Genomic DNA, 18,854 nt, shown 5'->3' on the forward strand with positions numbered 1-18,854 from the left:
TGTCACTGTAAATGAAAATACTTCATCACTTACCTGTAACGGGCGACGGAATGTGAGGAAGACCATGGCGACATCTGGGAGCAGCAGCAGAGGTCCTGGTGGCGGTGGCAGCAACAGGAGTCAGTGTTCAGCCGGCGGGAGCAGCAGGAATACAGCACACAACTACCAGTGTGAGCCGGGGAACCATGTGACCGGAGCAGGAGTGTTCCTATTGGACAGACTGTCCTCCCCGGCTGTCCAATAGGAACACTCCTGCTCCGGTTACATGGTTCCCTGGCTCACACTGGTATCAGCTGTGTGCTGAATTCCTGCTGCTCCCGCCGGCTGAACACAGACTTCTGTTGCTTCCAACGCCACCAGGACGTCGCCGCGGTCTTCCTCACCCTGCTGGTAAGTGCCGTCCGGGTAAATGGGTACCTGGCCGGGTAAAAAAAGATTCATTTTGCCCAGGTACCCGTTTTTCAGAAAATGTAGGACCCGATACAACACTAGTTATTATGACAGGATCAACATTAGCAGTCAGGATCTGGTTGTAGCTCTTCGTGTGAACCACCACCGGTTAAAAAGCAGTGTGCACCCAGCATGTATTCCGTACTTACCGTCAGGGGTGCTTATTGCTCTTTCCACCATTGATCCATTGGACTGCTGGTCTGAACTACGGAAAGACACTGCAGAGAAAAGTAACAAGTAGTTAAATAAAGTAACACGGCCTAGTCGGGTAAACAAAAGGTTTGACTTTTTTTTTTTTAAGCTGAAACTAGGTAGGACAAAAGCTAGCCACACTAGAACAGCTTAGAGACGAACAAGAATAATGTAGTATGTATGTGACAAGTGTATATTTAATAACGAGCAGCTGTTTTTATTGCCCAAACTAAAGATGATCAGGAGTACATATACATTCACGGTTCCCCTTGCTCGAAAGCTGTTATTGCTTTGGCTGTAAAGCTGAAAAACCTGCACAAATAGGTTTTGAAAAAAAAAATGAAAAACGTACTACAAGAATGTGGAAATCTTGGGGCCATTCTGTTTAGCCCATATTGCTCTAGAATAGGGACTCTGACTCCTACAACAGGGGGTTCACTAGTGGTCACCCAAAAAAATTAATTGTAAGCGAATCCCAGGCAGTATCGGGGGGCTGCGTACTTAGAAAGCCCCCAAACTGAACCTTCATGTGGGTGGTATAGCTGAAAATGACAGCAGAATCTTGCAAATTCGCTCACCACAATAGTTTACATTAACAGTGGCAAGGCATTGTGGGACGAGACTTTAGAAGCGGTCGCAGTAATTGACAGCTTTACCAGCCATGTTGTCTGCACACACTAGAGGTGTAGTGTGTCCCACAAGCTCAGGACACTATACTGCCTGGAATCGGTCAAACGGTTTTGTTAGCAATAGCCTGATGGGTATGCAATAAGATTAATTAGGGGTTCTCGCAGAACAAAATCTTTTCCAGCAGGGGGTGCACAATGTGGTTAAAAATTAAATAAAACACATTGGGAACCACTGCTCTAGAATTGAACTTCTGGGGGGAAATTAGGATTTTTCCCAATGCTGTGAACACCATTTACTGCAGACACTCCAGCACTTTGTACAACACCAAACTGCTAGCTTTGATCCATATACAAATACATAATTATAGTGTCTTCTTACTTAAATCTCCCTCTCCATATGTTCTACATGTACGATTGTGTTGCATTTGACAGATTGTTTTTTTTTTCTCCTGTGGGCTCTTACTGGAGTAGAAATATTGATTACATGCAATGTAATATAATTACTAGCTAGTGCCTTGTTTTATCTTGCAAGGGAGTAATACAGGACAGCGGCTCCCCATCCAAAAGGGGACATTCTAAAAGAAACTACCCATGAATGCAATAGCATTGTAGATCTGACAGTCTCCATCTGTGAATGTGGACCACACGGCAGTGATGCACGCAGGTATCTACACAAGATATGATTAATGTTAATTCAGCACCTTCTTAATCTTTTATTATGCGCACCTTGTTTGCTGCTAGCTGCGCTAGCTGGTGAAGGAGATGCCGGTTGTGCCCCAATGCTCTTGCTGCATTGTTTTTTGTAGGTTTCCACAGCTTTCTTTGCAGAGTTCAGGATAGCGAGGGTGCTAAGCGACACCTTCCTGCCAGTAGAAAAAAAAGTAAGAGTGCAGAGAATGAAGCGGCTTTATACCTTCACATGGAATCCTGTACTTCCCAAGAACGCACTCTCACCTCGTCCCCTTGGCTTTCAGAATGCCAACACTGGGTGTTGCTGCAACAGAGGAACCTGGCTGAGTAGATGTAGAAGCAGCAGCTGAGCCATCAGTTGAGAGAGGAGTTCTGCGTCCTTTGGGACTCCTGGGAGATAGAACTGCATCCACCGCATGGGGTGAACCCTAAAAAGCATTTAATAGAGCTGTACTAAAAGTTACACGTAAAGACGGGGGGGGACTTATTTGGTATATCCCTGTATACCTTGCCTTTCTAAAAAGATGTCCAACCTTTTTTTGAACAAAATCTATTGTATCTGCCATCACAGTCTCCATGGGTAATGAATTCCACATTTTAACTGCCCTTACTGTAAAGAACCCTTTCCTTTGTTGCTGGTGAAATTTCCTTTCCACCAACCTTAAGGGATGCCCCAGAGTCCTTTGTACAGCCCGTGGGATGAATAGTTCTTTTGAAAGCTCCTTGTATTGTCCCCGAATATATTTGTATATAGTTATCATATCCCCTCTTAGACTCCTCTTTTCTAATGTAAAAGAATCTAATTTAGCTAGCCTCTCCTCATAAGTTAGAATGTCCATCCCCTTTATTAATTTGGTGGCTCTTCTCTGCACTCTCTCTAGTTCCATAATGTCTTTTCTTAGGATTGGTGCCCAAAATTTTACTCCATATTCAAGGTGTGGTCTTACTAGTGCTTTGTAAAGGGGCATAATTATGTTTACTTCCCTTCCATCCATTGCCCGTTTGATGCAAGATAAGATCTTGTTTGCCTTTGCAGCTACTGCATGACTTTGGGCACTATTGCTAAGCCTGCAGTCTACAAATACTCCTAAATCCTTCTCCATCAAGGATTTCCCCAATGTATCCCCATTTAATTTGTAAGTCACCTTTGTATTCTTGCATCCCAAATGCATAACCTTACATTTATCTGTATTAAACCTCATCTGACATTTACCTGTCCACGTTTCCAGTCTCTCCAAGTCCTTCTGAAGAGAAATGACATCCCGCTCTGATTCTACTACCTAACACAATTTCCTATCATCAGCAAAGATGGAGACTTTGCTCTGGGTGCCAACCTCAAGGTCATTAATAAACAAGTTAAAAAGCAGGGTTCCCAGTACCGATCCCTGAGGTACTCCACTCACGACTTTAGCCCAACCTGAAAAAGTTCCATTTATGACAACCCTCAGTTGTCTGTCCTTTAACCAGTTTTCAATCCAGGTGCATACATTATTACTGAGTCCAACTTTCTTTATTTTGTACACCAACCTCTTGTGTGAAACCGTATCAAAAGCCTTTGCAAAATCTAAGTAGACCACATCAACTGCATTACTCTGGTCTAAATTCCTACTTACTTCCTCAAAGAAATAAAGAAGAAAATAGAATATGAGCTTGAAGCAACCGATCATTCACCAGTGATATTTCTAATGACCGTGCTGGATCTTAGTTGTAAAAGAACAAATATTTGTTAACTAGCATATTCAAATGATGAATAAGGTGCTGATCTTTAAACGGTTTTATCTACCAACACTGCAGCGCGGTGTTTGACATGTTCCTTGTGTACAGTTTGTGCTGCTTGTTAGACCTCTCACATTGGAGAACATGCTGGCAGGATCCAACTCGGAAGTGGCTGCATAATTGCCATTGAAGAGTAACGAACGCAAATACATCATGCGTTTCCATAAACACCATGAGCTGTTCCTATTATAATTAGGATTATGGGTCACCTTACGCTCAGTATTGCTTTAGCAATTGTGCAAGTAACAAGCACCCGAATAGCTACAGAGACTGCCCTGTCCTCTCCTGAAATTACCTGTAGCGTTTGGAGTACTTCAGGGGCAGAGGGATCCAGAACATGTCGCTCTTGTTCACTCTGCTCCTTCTCCATTTCCAGTTGCTCCTCATATTTCTTCATGTCATACTCCAGTTCTGCTGCCAACTGCTTATCTGCAGCAAAGACATCCTTGATCTCGTCCCGATAATCCTGCATCATTTCCTGCAGACGATGCAAAGGAAGACAGCCATAAGGTTACATGTAGCTCTGCAGGCTGCATTGGCGGTGCCTGTTTTAGGTTGCTACTTACCCGCAGATAGTTCATTAGATCCCTCACTGCTGGGATCCTCTGCTGCTCCAGAAATGCCTTAAGGGAGGTGATGATGGGGATGATGTTCTCTATAAAGTTTTTCTTTTGTACCTACATGGGGAAACATCCAGGTGTGGTTAGTGACCAAACAGAAGCCAGGGTAGGAGAAACATTTCAATCATATCTGCAGGCCCAAGACCCATCTGCACACAAAAGGAACATCGCAGTGAGTGCTGGAAGTACTGGTCTATGGGTGCTCCACCTCCCCTCTCGGCTGCTCTCCCAACTAACATCGTGGCCTATTGAGTTGCAATGGCTTCCCATGAGACCAATTCTATTAGCAGGCAGGAGAAAACAAAACGGCTTTCCTGTGTGTACATGTCGCCTGCATCACTAGCACGGAGTAGTTTCAAAATGCACAAAGAGGTTCCATCAGCCCTGGAAATACATGTCGTGTCAGATTTCCCAATCCATCAAGGCAAATATTTTTATGGACAATGTTTTATATGTGCATTACATAACGCAGACGATATTAGCATTCATGTATGGTTTATCATTGAGATCTAGCAATGTGTCAAAACAGATGGACATTCCTCAAGACAACAGGTCTTATAGGGTTCAAAGTTGTCTCTACTGCAGGGATAAACCACCTGTACATTTGATTAATGCAGGTACCTTTGTTCCAAATTTTTTTTTTTTTTAAATGTATGTTTATCAGTTCCAATACAATAACACTCATAGCTTAAGATTGATTTTCAATATTTATGTCAGTTTGTTGGGTCAGCAAAGTGTTTAAGCATTGTAAACATACTAAACCAAAACAGCGGACTGAAGGCTGTCCTCTCCCTATGATAATTTAGTGTCCAGAGGTATTGTTTAGAAGTTTTATAAAATCAGCCTGTGGTTTCCACAGTTGATAATTATCTCTCACCTGGGAGATGAGCTTTTTCTGTGCCGCCTGCATCACGGCAGAAGCCATGTCCATCTCTTCATCTTCAGCACCAATGTCCTCACTGGGCTTGGATCGCATTGCTGACAGTTTGATCTCCTTACAGCTCATGATCTCGAAAGTGTCAGAGAGCAATTCATTGGCTTCCATGTCTAGAGGCAAAACTCCATCCACAAAGCAAGCTGCCAAGAAGGTTGAGAAGACAAATTGCAGAGAAATGCAGAGGGGAACACGAGTGCTGCACAAAAGGTGGTCTAGGGATCCATGCCCCTAGCTAGGGAGCATGTAATACAAGGGAGATTGATGGCCAAGCAGCAGGTATCATTACTATAGGTATCTAAATACCACCTAAAAATATCATTACCACAATCATATTGACCATTTGAGTGCCAGAGCGACTACAACACCAGTGCCACAGCCTCTCCGGCAAGTCGTGATCACGTGACCTCATCAGCGCTCAGAAGAGGCTCCTCCTTTCCGTTCAGATCATGTACTGAACGCAATCTCCCCATGAAAACTGGTTCCTACGTCATGGGCCCGTGTCAGGACTTATGACGCAGTAGCTACGTCACAGGGCACCCCAAGTGCTAAACTGCAACATACTTTATTTACAGATCTACTGGAATGATCACCCCAACCCCTTTAATTCCGTGGAAGCCTGTAACACATCAATATGTTGCAGACTCTGTACAGAGTTAAATGGGTTAGATACTAATAAGAAAAATGAGAAGAGATGCAAAGTACACAATGCAGTATTAGGATAATTTTATGGTCTTCTCTACCACAGGGGATTGCAGAACAATGCAGCCAGGGGGGTTTACGTACAATGTAGCTCCAATATCTGCATACATATTTACTCTAAGGTAGTGAACATATGTATTGCTTAATATATGCCAATGCAACCCGTGTACATACCCAGAACATGCTGGCTGATCTTGGTTGTCAGGTTAAACCTCTGCTCATCTGTGAAGTGCTCCAGCAGAAATTTATATATCGTCATGCGTTTTTCCTTGTTCTTCTTTCCCTTGAGCGAGAAGAGATTCCTCTCCCTGCCGCATACATTAGCAGTTAGAGAGAGGTAGGATGGAGGAGGACAGCTAGGTTAGAACATATGACTGCAAGGCTTACCGCTCGGTCTCCGCAAACTTGTTGTACTTCTCGTGTTTCTCATAAGAGTTAAAGTGGAAAATGCACTCGATGAAATGCTGGGAGAACATGACAGGGTTTCTCTTCAGCAGCAGATGAACCAGACAGAACTCCCCTAACCTACAAAACAGGATGGAGCGTGAAAGCAACATCTCCCCACTAGGGAGGGGGAAACTATTTTACAGTGGAAGGCAGACTTACCTGGCAATCTCTGGGTCAGAATCAACCAGCACAATGACAAATCTGAAGAAGAGGGAGCCTTTCCATTTCACAAACTCCTCCTGAGGTTGAGAGAGAGACAGTGATTGCACAGCATTAAACCACAAACCCAGCATCCTCATTGACGTATTTCAGTGAATACAATGGCCTGCACAACTGCGCATTCAAGATCGCAAGAGATTTGCATTATTTTGAGGGTATTTTAGTTCTATCCTTTTGTAATACTCCCCGGCATGTCCCATTTATTTTCTGAACGTCACATCTACAGCTCCCTATGGGGATGAGCGACCTCATCGGCAAGTTTGAATGGAGGAAACATTGAAGTTAGGCTATAAATTGCAGTGACATCCCAAGCAAGAGATCAACATGAAGGGCACAAGATCAACACTTGAAGGAATCAATGGAACGGGGAATGGAGATGACAGGCAAAGCCGGGCGTTTAAAAATCAGAACTTTACAGGCATACCCCGCATTAACGTACGCAATGGGACCGGAGCATGTATGTAAAGCGAAAATGTACTTAAAGTGAAGCACTCCCTTTTTCCCACTTATCGATGCATGTTCTGTACTGCAATCGTCATATACGTGCATAACTGATGTAAATAAGGCATTTGTAACAGGCTCTATAGCAGGCCTGCCCAACTCGTAAAGTGAGAAGGGCCGAACTGCTCCAAGGAAAAAAAATTTGGGCCGCACGGGTTAAATCATCATCATCATCATCATCATCATCATCATCATCATCATCATCATCATCATCATCATCATCATCATCATCATCATCATCATCATCATCATCATCATCATCATCATCATCATCATCATCATCATCATCATCATCATCATCATCATCATCATCATCATCATCATCATCATCATCATCATCATCATCATCATCATCATCATTCCTCCAGCACCTCTCCATCATCATCCTCATCTCCCCCAGAACCCCTCACTATCAACCTTTATGATACTCCCCATCTATCTCTCATACACCCATCTCTCCCCCTCACCCACACAATACCCCCCTCCACATCAAAAACATAATACCCCCTCCACATCCCCCCAGCCCATTCCATGTCAGCAGCCCCCCCCCCCAAGTAAGCATCCCATGTCAGCATCCCCCCCATGTCTCTCTTCCCTCAATATAACTCTCTCCCCCTCCCCTAAATCACACCCTCTCCCCCTCCTCTCAATGACACTCGCCCCCTCCCCTCAATATGACACACTCTGCCCCTCCCCTCAATATGACACTCTCCCCCTCCCCTCAATATGACACACTCTCCCCCTCCCCTAAATCACACCCTCTCCCCCTCCTCTCAATATGACTCTCTCCCCCTCCTCTCAATATGACTCTCTCCCCCTCCCCTCAATATGACTCTCTCCCCCTCCCCTCAATATGACTCTCCCCCTCCCCTCAATATGACACTCTCCCCCTCCCCTCAATATGACATTCTTCCCCTCCCCTCAATATGACGACACTCTCTCCCTCCCCTCAATATGACACTCTTCCCCTCCCCTCAATATGACACTCTTCCCCTCCCCTCAATATGACACTCTTCCCCTCCCCTCAATATGACACTCTTCCCCTCCCCTCAATATGACACTCTTCCCCTCCCCTCAATATGACACTCTTCCCCTCCCCTCAATATGACACTCTTCCCCTCCCCTCAATATGACACTCTTCCCCTCCCCTCAATATGACACTCTTCCCCTCCCCTCAATATGACACACTCTCCCCCACCCCTCAATATGACACTCTCTCTCCCTCCCCTCAATATGACACTCTCTCTCTGCCCTCAATATGACACACTCCCCCTCCCCTAAATGACACGCTCTCCCCCTCCCCTCAATGACACTCTCTCCCCCTCCCCTCAATATGACACACTGTCCCCCTCCCCTCAATATGACACTCTCTCTCTCCCCTCAATATGACACTCTCTCTCTGCCCTCAATATGACACTCTCTCTCTGCCCTCAATATGACACTCTCTCTCTGCCCTCAATATGACACTCTCTCTCTGCCCTCAATATGACACTCTCTCTCTCCCCTCAATATGACTCTCTCTCCCCTCAATATGACACTCTTCCCCTCCCCTCAATATGACACTCTTCCCCACCCCTCAATATGACACACTCTCCCCCTCCCCTCAATATGACACTCTCTCTCTCCCTCCCCTCAATATGACACTCTCTCCCTCCCCTCAATATAACACTCTCTCCCTCCCCTCAATATGACACTCTTCCCCTCCCCTCAATATGACACTCTTCCCCTCCCCTCAATATGACTCTCTCCCCCTCCCCTCAATATGACTCTCTCCCCCTCCCCTCAATATGACACTCTCTCTCTCCCTCCCCTCAATATGACACTCTCTCCCTCCCCTCAATATGACACACTCCCCCTCCCCTAAATGACACGCTCTCCCCCTCCCCTCAATATGACACTCTCTCCCCCTCCACTCAATATGACACTCTCTCCCCCTCCCCTCAATATGACACTCTTCCCCTCCCCTCAATATGACACTCTTCCCCTCCCCTCAATATGACACTCTTCCCCTCCCCTCAATATGACACTCTTCCCCTCCCCTCAATATGACACTCTCCCCCACCCCTCAATATGACACTCTCTCTCCCTCCCCTCAATATAACACTCTCTCCCTCCCCTCAATATGACACACTCCCCCTCCCCTAAATGACACGCTCTCCCCCTCCCCTCAATATGACACTCTCTCCCCCTCCCCTCAATATGACACACTGTCCCCCTCCCCTCAATGACACTCTCTCCCCTCAATATGACACTCTCTCCCTCCCCTCAATATGACACTCTTCCCCTCCCCTCAATATGACACACTCTCCCCCTCCCCTCAATATGACACTCTTCCCCTCCCCTCAATATGACACACTCTCCCCCTCCCCTCAATATGACACTCTCTCTCCCTCCCCTCAATATGACACTCTATCCCTCCCCTCAATATGACACACTCCCCCTCCCCTAAATGACACGCTCTCCCCCTCCCCTCAATATGACACTCTCTCCCCCTCCACTCAATATGACACTCTCTCCCCCTCCCCTCAATATGACACTCTTCCCCTCCCCTCAATATGACACTCTTCCCCTCCCCTCAATATGACACTCTTCCCCTCCCCTCAATATGACACTCTTCCCCTCCCCTCAATATGACACTCTCCCCCTCCCCTCAATATGACACACTGTCCCCCTCCCCTCAATGACACTCTCTCCCCTCAATATGACACTCTCTCTCTCCCCTCAATATGACACTCTTCCCCTCCCCTCAATATGACACACTCTCCCCCTCCCCTCAATATGACACTCTCTCTCTCCCTCCCCTCAATATGACACTCTCTCTCTCCCTCCCCTCAATATGACACTCTCTCCCTCCCCTCAATATGACACTCTCCCCCTCCCCTCAATATGACACTCTCTCTCCCTCCCCTCAATATGACACTCTCTCCCTCCCCTCAATATGACACACTCCCCCTCCCCTAAATGACACGCTCTCCCCCTCCCCTCAATATGACACTCTCTCCCCCTCCACTCAATATGACACTCTCCCCCTCCCCTCAATATGACTCTCTCCCTCCCCTCAATGACACACTCTCCCCCTCCCCTCAATATGACACTCTCCCCCTCCCCTCAATATAACACTCTCTCCCCCTCCCCTCAATATGACTCTCTCTCCTCAATATGACTCTCTCCTCAATATGACTCTCTCTCTCCCTCTCTTCAATATGGCACTCTCCCCCTCCCCTAAATGACACTCTCTCCCCCTCCTCTCAATATAACACTCTTTCCCCCTCCCCTCAATATGACACTCTCTCTCTGCCCTCAATATGACACTCTCTCTCTCCCCTCAATATGACTCTCTCTCCCCTCAATATGACACTCTTCCCCTCCCCTCAATATGACACTCTTCCCCACCCCTCAATATGACACACTCTCCCCCTCCCCTCAATATGACACTCTCTCTCTCCCTCCCCTCAATATGACACTCTCTCCCTCCCCTCAATATAACACTCTCTCCCTCCCCTCAATATGACACTCTTCCCCTCCCCTCAATATGACACTCTTCCCCTCCCCTCAATATGACTCTCTCCCCCTCCCCTCAATATGACTCTCTCCCCCTCCCCTCAATATGACACTCTCTCTCTCCCTCCCCTCAATATGACACTCTCTCCCTCCCCTCAATATGACACACTCCCCCTCCCCTAAATGACACGCTCTCCCCCTCCCCTCAATATGACACTCTCTCCCCCTCCACTCAATATGACACTCTCTCCCCCTCCCCTCAATATGACACTCTTCCCCTCCCCTCAATATGACACTCTTCCCCTCCCCTCAATATGACACTCTTCCCCTCCCCTCAATATGACACTCTTCCCCTCCCCTCAATATGACACACTCTCCCCCACCCCTCAATATGACACTCTCTCTCCCTCCCCTCAATATAACTCTCTCCCTCCCCTCAATATGACACACTCCCCCTCCCCTAAATGACACGCTCTCCCCCTCCCCTCAATATGACACTCTCTCCCCCTCCCCTCAATATGACACACTGTCCCCCTCCCCTCAATGACACTCTCTCCCCTCAATATGACACTCTCTCTCTCCCCTCAATATGACACTCTTCCCCTCCCCTCAATATGACACTCTTCCCCTCCCCTCAATATGACACACTCTCCCCCTCCCCTCAATATGACACTCTCTCTCTCCCTCCCCTCAATATGACACTCTCTCTCTCCCTCCCCTCAATATGACACTCTCTCCCTCCCCTCAATATGACACTCTTCCCCTCCCCTCAATATGACACACTCTCCCCCTCCCCTCAATATGACACTCTTCCCCTCCCCTCAATATGACACACTCTCCCCCTCCCCTCAATATGACACTCTCTCTCCCTCCCCTCAATATGACACTCTCTCCCTCCCCTCAATATGACACACTCCCCCTCCCCTAAATGACACGCTCTCCCCCTCCCCTCAATATGACACTCTCTCCCCCTCCACTCAATATGACACTCTCCCCCTCCCCTCAATATGACACTCTTCCCCTCCCCTCAATATGACACTCTTCCCCTCCCCTCAATATGACACTCTTCCCCTCCCCTCAATATGACACTCTTCCCCTCCCCTCAATATGACACTCTCCCCCTCCCCTCAATATGACACACTGTCCCCCTCCCCTCAATGACACTCTCTCCCCTCAATATGACACTCTCTCTCTCCCCTCAATATGACACTCTTCCCCTCCCCTCAATATGACACTCTTCCCCTCCCCTCAATATGACACTCTCCCCCTCCCCTCAATATGACACTCTCTCTCTCCCTCCCCTCAATATGACACTCTCTCTCTCCCTCCCCTCAATATGACACTCTCTCCCTCCCCTCAATATGACACTCTTCCCCTCCCCTCAATATGACACACTCTCCCCCTCCCCTCAATATGACACTCTCTCTCCCTCCCCTCAATATGACACTCTCTCCCTCCCCTCAATATGACACACTCCCCCTCCCCTAAATGACACGCTCTCCCCCTCCCCTCAATATGACACTCTCTCCCCCTCCACTCAATATGACACTCTCCCCCTCCCCTCAATATGACTCTCTCCCTCCCCTCAATATGACACACTCTCCCCCTCCCCTCAATATGACACTCTCCCCCTCCCCTCAATATAACACTCTCTCCCCCTCCCCTCAATATGACTCTCTCTCCTCAATATGACTCTCTCCTCAATATGACTCTCTCTCTCCCTCTCTTCAATATGGCACTCTCCCCCTCCCCTAAATGACACTCTCTCCCCCTCCTCTCAATATAACACTCTTTCCCCCTCTCCTCAATATGACACTCTCTCCCCCCCTGCAACTCACATCATACCCCCCTGCACCTCACATCACTTCCCCCCCTGCACCTCACATGTCAGCAGCCCCCCCTCACCTCACCTCTGCACCAGCCCGTTTTTCACCCCCCCCCCCCACCTCTGCACCAGCCTGTTTTTCACACACCCCCCCCCCCCCACCTCTGCACCAGCCCGTTTTTCACCCCCCCCCCACCCAGCCCGAGAGACACACACACACACACACACACACACACACACACACACACACACACACACACACATCTTTTCAGCACATCCTCTCCCCGGCACTAAGCCCCGCCCCCAGCATGCTCTGACCTCCAGTCCCCGGCATCCTGCATCCTCCTCATGCTGCTTCTGCCCCCGCGCGCGCATTTCAAAACCGGGGGGGAGGGGGGGGGAGGCGGGGGTTTGGCGAAGGAGGAGGGGTTGGGGATGAATCGCCGCCATTTTTTGAATTTTTAATTTATTTAATTAATTAAATAACTGGCGCCCGACCGCCGCGGGCCACGCAGAGAGGCCAGGCGGGCCGCGTGTTGTGCAGCCCTGCTCTATAGTCTCCCCGCTTGCGCACAGCTTCGGTGCAGGTAGGGAGATGGTATTGCTGTTCAGGACGTGCTGACAGGCGCATGCGTGAGCTGCCGTTTGCCTATTGGACGATATGTCCTTACTCGCGAGTGTACTTAAAGTGAGTGTCCTTAAACTGGGGTATGCCTGTACTCTGCAAAAAACTAATACAAAGCCAAAACCCCCCATGATTTTTAGAACCAACCCCGTAATTTTTTTTTATTACAACCAATACCAGAACACCAGGCCTAGTGCCCACCGTTACGTATTTTCACCAGATCTTTTTCTCTTTTAGATGTTACAGGTCCATTATTTTAGGTACCTGTTTTTATGATTTTATATTTACTTCACTGCAAATAAAAATCACTTCTGAGCACACTCACTTATTTATTTTAATTATTTGTCACACCATGTTATTTTCATGCTTGATTTTTTTTGTGCTTTTCATAATTTCATGAAAAAAAAAATCGAAAACCAAAAAAATAGAATTTTTACAAAACCAGAACACCCGAATATTATAGACCCAAAACAGGAGTGATAGTGCTCTCCCTTTAACGGCGATGGGTAGGAATGAGGCCTGGTCTCACCTAAAGCACGTTTATATAGCGATAGAAGAGACTAAATCAGACACTCACACCAGGTTCCCTATATCCATGTATGTGAAAGGGATAAGCCTCACCTGCAGCAAGTTAGTCAGCATGATGAGGGTCTGCTTACGAATGAAGGGGTCTTGGTCTCTGAGACACACGGACACATTGGGGATGTACCTATCCACCATTGTGGTGTACCGGATGCACAAATCGCACATCACAAGGATCACGTTGTTTCGGATAGCCACATTCTCGCACACCTCCAGCTCCCGGGCGAGGGCTGCAATACATTTTTTGGCCAGGTCTTCATGCTGTAGACACAACTTCCCTGTACAAGGAAGAACGCACCAGTAAGTGAAGTATCTAGCACCCACTCCATTCATTGGAGCGGTTTCTGTCTGCAACCATCACAAACAAACTTCTCTCTAACCCACTGCAGTGATGGCTTTCCCTTCAACGGAACTATTGACCAACTAAAATCTTTCTTCAAAACCAGGGAGCACAGTGTCACGATTTAGGGGGGCGGGGGGAAGGCAGAATGTCGTGTAATCGTTCCAACTACTATTCACAACGAAAGACTTCCTCTATTCACTCGGAATCATTTCATGTATTCAAGCCTCTTTGGAATACTACATTTCCTTTGGTTATCTACACCTGGTAGTTTCTCTTATTTTTCCCCCACTTGATCAGCACGACTCAGCTATGTAGCAAGGATCCAAAAACGAAGACAAAAAGATATAGACTATAGTGTAGTATGTTATATTAAATTATTTGAATTCAACTATATATCTACAATCATTGCATTTTTTTCACCTGAAGAAGCAGTCACGGTGAAACGCGTTGAGGGGCAGCAGAGATTTGTGGATGTTACTTGGAGATCTGTAACCGGAAGTACGGAGCAAACGGAAGTGACCGATAACGGTGATAGGCCAAACATCAGAAGGGTGTCTCATAAAATCCATGGAGGACCTGCTTTTCCCTTATTTGCGGCGCTATACTTATGTTTTACATATTGTGAATGCAAGGATTGTAGATCTGGTCAAATTTCAAGAATTTAACATAATACACTATATTCTATATCTTGGTCTTCATTTTTGGATCCTTGCTACATTTCTTAGTGGTGTTTATTAAGGGGAAGAAATGCAAGTAGCCCCTCTAATTGTTGTTTACTATTGCTTAACTACCCGAGTGACAAACATCTCTAAACCATATCATTATGCTTTTCCACTTCCCAAGTCAACCCGTAAAACAGAACAATGTGATGTTCAAACATTTTTTTCCTCTTTTATCCAAAGCTTCTTTCATCCAACACCAAATGAGCAACCGCATACTAGTCAAGCTTCAAATCCGCAGATGCATGTGAAATGGCTCTTACCAAGTGTGATGAAGGCATGTGCTCTGATCAAAGGAGGCATGTTGGACCCTTTGAACTGGGAAAGTGGTTGGGACACTGGAAGATCCTCACTATCAGAGCGGCAAGAATCTAACAGAGACAACAAGCATAACGATGATAGTCTAAGGTTCACCAAGGCTCAGCTGCAGTATCATCTGGAGAGAGTATTTACATTTTTGGACACATTTTGCTACAACGGGGTTTGGTGCGTTAAACCCAGAAAGCTACTCACTCTGTTCTGCAGAGACAGAAGAGGCCAAAATGGATTGAATCAGCAGCATGACTCGTTTCCCCACACGTGCTGGACACAGCTGGGCAGATTCCCCCAGGGTGAAGAGGTGCTTGACCTGATTAATGTAGGTCATCAAAATCACTATGCAGTATTAAAAATTATAGGCTAAAGCACTAAAATTCCGGGCATTATTGAAACCCCTGCTCTCTGGTTAAAATTCCGGGCATTATTCATTCAGTAATGCCCGGAATTTTTGCAGCATGCAATGTGTTTATTTCCAGCCAATCAGCTTTCAGAACAGCTGAGACAGGGCTGGGGATTGGTCAGGAGGAAGGAACAGCTCTGAAACAGGGCAGGGAATTGGTCAGGAAGCAGCAGGATGTGACTCCCCCCCCCCCCCTCCCTTGGTTAACAGAGCTGACAGACTTAGTCGAGTTAAGGAGGGAGAGAGAGTTGTGTGCGTGCGTAGGGTGGTGCACGGTGTGTGCGTGTGTAGGCGCACTGTGCGCTATGTGCGTGCACACCATTAATTCTTGGTCGAACTGCTCATTTCTGTAGTCAGTCATGACGACAGAGGAGATGTGCTCTTCACAAACAGAGATAATCTCACCAAACACATCATTCAGCAGCTCCTGCAAGAGTAGGAGAAAGGGATATTGAGAACTGTTCCACCAACTATACACTCAGAAAACAATCTCAACCAGGGAATCGGTAAGCAGGAGCTAAAATGAGGAATAGCGGTTCACAAGGCTATACCTGCACGCCCTCAGGTGTGTCCGAATGAGCATGGCAAAGCTTCTGTAGAGCCTCCACTGCTGGACTGATCACTTCAAGGGGAGAGTGAAACTCCTTCAGCCAGTCCTTCACATAATCTGCCAAGGAAGAGACAATGCCAGTAAAATATGGAGGTAACAGAGAAAGGATAAGTGAGGGACCCTATGGTTATTTCTATCATCACAAAATAATCAATGTTGCGTTTTGAAGAGCTAAAACACTGCCATGGCAAAGCTGCTGTGGTTTACTGAAAAGTTAGCGATAAATACCAAAACATATGGCATAAGCTGTTCTTAGCCGCCTCAAGAAGATGTTTTAGGCCAGTTGCGGGTAGCCTGAAACCTCAAGGGCTGCATGAGGCTGTCAGATTGTTCCATAGCAGCTCCTTCAGGCTATTTTCATTACGACTTAATATGGTTTCTTTTTAGACCTGTGCACATAAAATATTATTATAATATTAAATAACGCCATACAAAATGTTGCTTTGGCCTTTCAGCTCTGAACTCTGGTATAGGGCGACATTGGTGTGAGGTATCAGAGGGCTGAATGTGCAAGCCTGCATCAGTCCCAAGTGTGACAGGACGTTCACTTCTTATTCTTCTCTGCTTCTACAATCCTTACAGTGGGTATCACCAGAGAAGAGACAAATACTCACGTATCAGATGGGTTCTTGTCTCTGAAGGAAGGTGCTTTGCAATGTCTCCTATCACACACAGGATGTGCCCAGTGGTGCTAGTGTTAGCATCTCTCTGTCTGTAAGAGATTTGTTTGCTGGGGTTAATTAAGTAATAATCCCAGAAGAACAGGGCATTACTGGCCAATAATGCCCTGGCTGGAAGAGTTGAAGGCCCGAGGCGAAGCCGAGGGACTTTATAACCCAGCCAGGGCATTATTGGCCAGTAATGCCCTGTTCTGAGGGGATTATTACTATTATAGGCTAAATGTAGGCTTTTTTCATAAATAATAGACACTTTTGTACAGTTATATACATTTTTTTATTAAAATAAAATGGTAAATACACGAAACCACCTCTATATACTCTTACACTGCAGATATCTATATCCACACACTGCCGCTATCTATATCCACACACTGCCGCCCCCTGTGTACACGCGCACACACACCAGCTCTACACACACACAAACTGCTGCCACACACACATCACAACACCTCCTCTACACACACAACACAGCAGCTCTACACACATGCTACACCCATAAACACTGCTGCTGACACACACTGGAGCTCTATACACACACAACAGCACAACAAACACACACTGCAGCCACAGTCAAAAATGCAGCCACTTACTAAACTTTGCACTCTCCCCCCCCCCCCCACCTCTTACACACAACACAGCACAACACAGCACATCTACACACCCCACAAACACACACACTGCACCTCTACACACCCCACAAACACACACACAAACACTGCACCTCTATACACAACAAAGCACCTTTACACACACACACACACGCACCTTTACACACACACACACACACACACACACACACCTCTATGCACAACAAAGCACCTTTACACACACACACACACACACACACACAACAAAGCACCTTTACACACACACACCTACACACACCACCTTTATACACACACACACACACTGCTGCTACACTGACACACACACACACACACAGCTCCCGACACACAAACTGAAGCCAAAAAGAAACTGCAGACAGCCACTTACTTCTTTGGTCCCTCCCCTCCCCTCCCCTCCCCTCCCCTCCTCTCCCCTCCTCTCCCCTCCTCTCCCCTCCTCTCCCCTCCTCTCCCCTCCTCTCCCCTCCTCTCCCCTCCTCTCCCCCAATTTAACTGAATCTGCTCAGAAAATCTCAGTCAGCTCTGGAGGGGGAGGAGTCAATCCGTGGCTGATACGTCCTGACCAATCCCCTGCCCTGTCTCAGAGCTGTTACTTCATTCTAACCAATCATCTGCCCTGTCTCAGAGCTGTTACTTCATTCTAACCAATCCCCTGCCCTGTCTCAGAGCTGTTACTTCAATCAGACGAATCCTCCTGCCCTGTCTCAGCTGTTCTGAAAGCTGATTGGCTGGAAATAAAACACATTGAAAACTACACTTTGCAAGCAGCTAAAATTCCAGGCATTACTGGTTGGATAATGCCCGGAATTTTAACCAATCAGAGAGCAGGGTTTTCAATAATGACCGGAATTTTACTGATTTAGCCTATAATGAGTGATAAAACAAGCACAATGCATCTGAAGGGTTTAGTTGACCAGCAGGGTCCATCCAAAAGGTCCCTTCCTCAGCACTATTAGAAACGCTGAAAACCTAATGTTACTCATTCAGTGAATAAGGGATCAGTAACACCCGGCTTCGCCATGTTTTGCAGATACCTCCGTCACTAAATGTGATCAACAACATTACTGTAGTCATTTTGCAGAAATGAATAAAATAACAAAGTCTACTTGTGGCAATCCCAATTATGGATATCAAAAAGGTTTGCAGAGGCAACTTTTAAAAGCATGAAGCTGGCTGAGTCGGGTTGCCATGTTATAATATTTATGCAGAAATTTAGTCAACATATAGGGACCATTCATACCCCATACACTGCTACTTTTCCTTAACAATGCACGTTCAATACACTACCTAATTTTACCTCAAGGCTCATTGCTCAGTCAACCAGTTATAACAAGGTCTGAGGCTATAAAACACCCAGCCTCTTCTGAATTCCAGCCAAAATGTACTGACCGCAACCAATTTGGCAAATGCTTGATCATTGATCCAACTGCACGTGAGGCCTCAAACCAATTCATCACGCTGCATA

At 46.7% G+C, this 18,854-nt stretch overlaps 1 protein-coding gene across 1 annotated transcript in view; it reads right to left on the reverse strand.

Annotated features, from left to right (window-relative positions):
* The window catches only part of NCAPD3 (non-SMC condensin II complex subunit D3), an 89,199-nt gene that overhangs the window by 11,806 nt on the left and 58,539 nt on the right, over nt 1-18,854 (reverse strand). Inside the window, exons 18-32 of the mRNA XM_075603374.1 lie at nt 16,698-16,795; nt 16,025-16,140; nt 15,793-15,900; nt 15,269-15,383; nt 15,019-15,126; nt 13,733-13,971; nt 6,600-6,679; nt 6,381-6,518; nt 6,168-6,301; nt 5,235-5,434; nt 4,304-4,414; nt 4,033-4,215; nt 2,226-2,389; nt 1,998-2,134; nt 600-668 (exon numbers count right to left, since the gene is read on the reverse strand). Of these exons, the coding sequence (XP_075459489.1) occupies nt 600-668; nt 1,998-2,134; nt 2,226-2,389; nt 4,033-4,215; nt 4,304-4,414; nt 5,235-5,434; nt 6,168-6,301; nt 6,381-6,518; nt 6,600-6,679; nt 13,733-13,971; nt 15,019-15,126; nt 15,269-15,383; nt 15,793-15,900; nt 16,025-16,140; nt 16,698-16,795 (2,000 nt within the window). The remainder of the gene's footprint in view (nt 1-599; nt 669-1,997; nt 2,135-2,225; nt 2,390-4,032; nt 4,216-4,303; nt 4,415-5,234; nt 5,435-6,167; nt 6,302-6,380; nt 6,519-6,599; nt 6,680-13,732; nt 13,972-15,018; nt 15,127-15,268; nt 15,384-15,792; nt 15,901-16,024; nt 16,141-16,697; nt 16,796-18,854) is intronic.

Source organism: Ascaphus truei, chromosome 6 (assembly GCF_040206685.1).
Source record: "Ascaphus truei isolate aAscTru1 chromosome 6, aAscTru1.hap1, whole genome shotgun sequence".
NCBI lineage: Eukaryota > Metazoa > Chordata > Amphibia > Anura > Ascaphidae > Ascaphus > Ascaphus truei.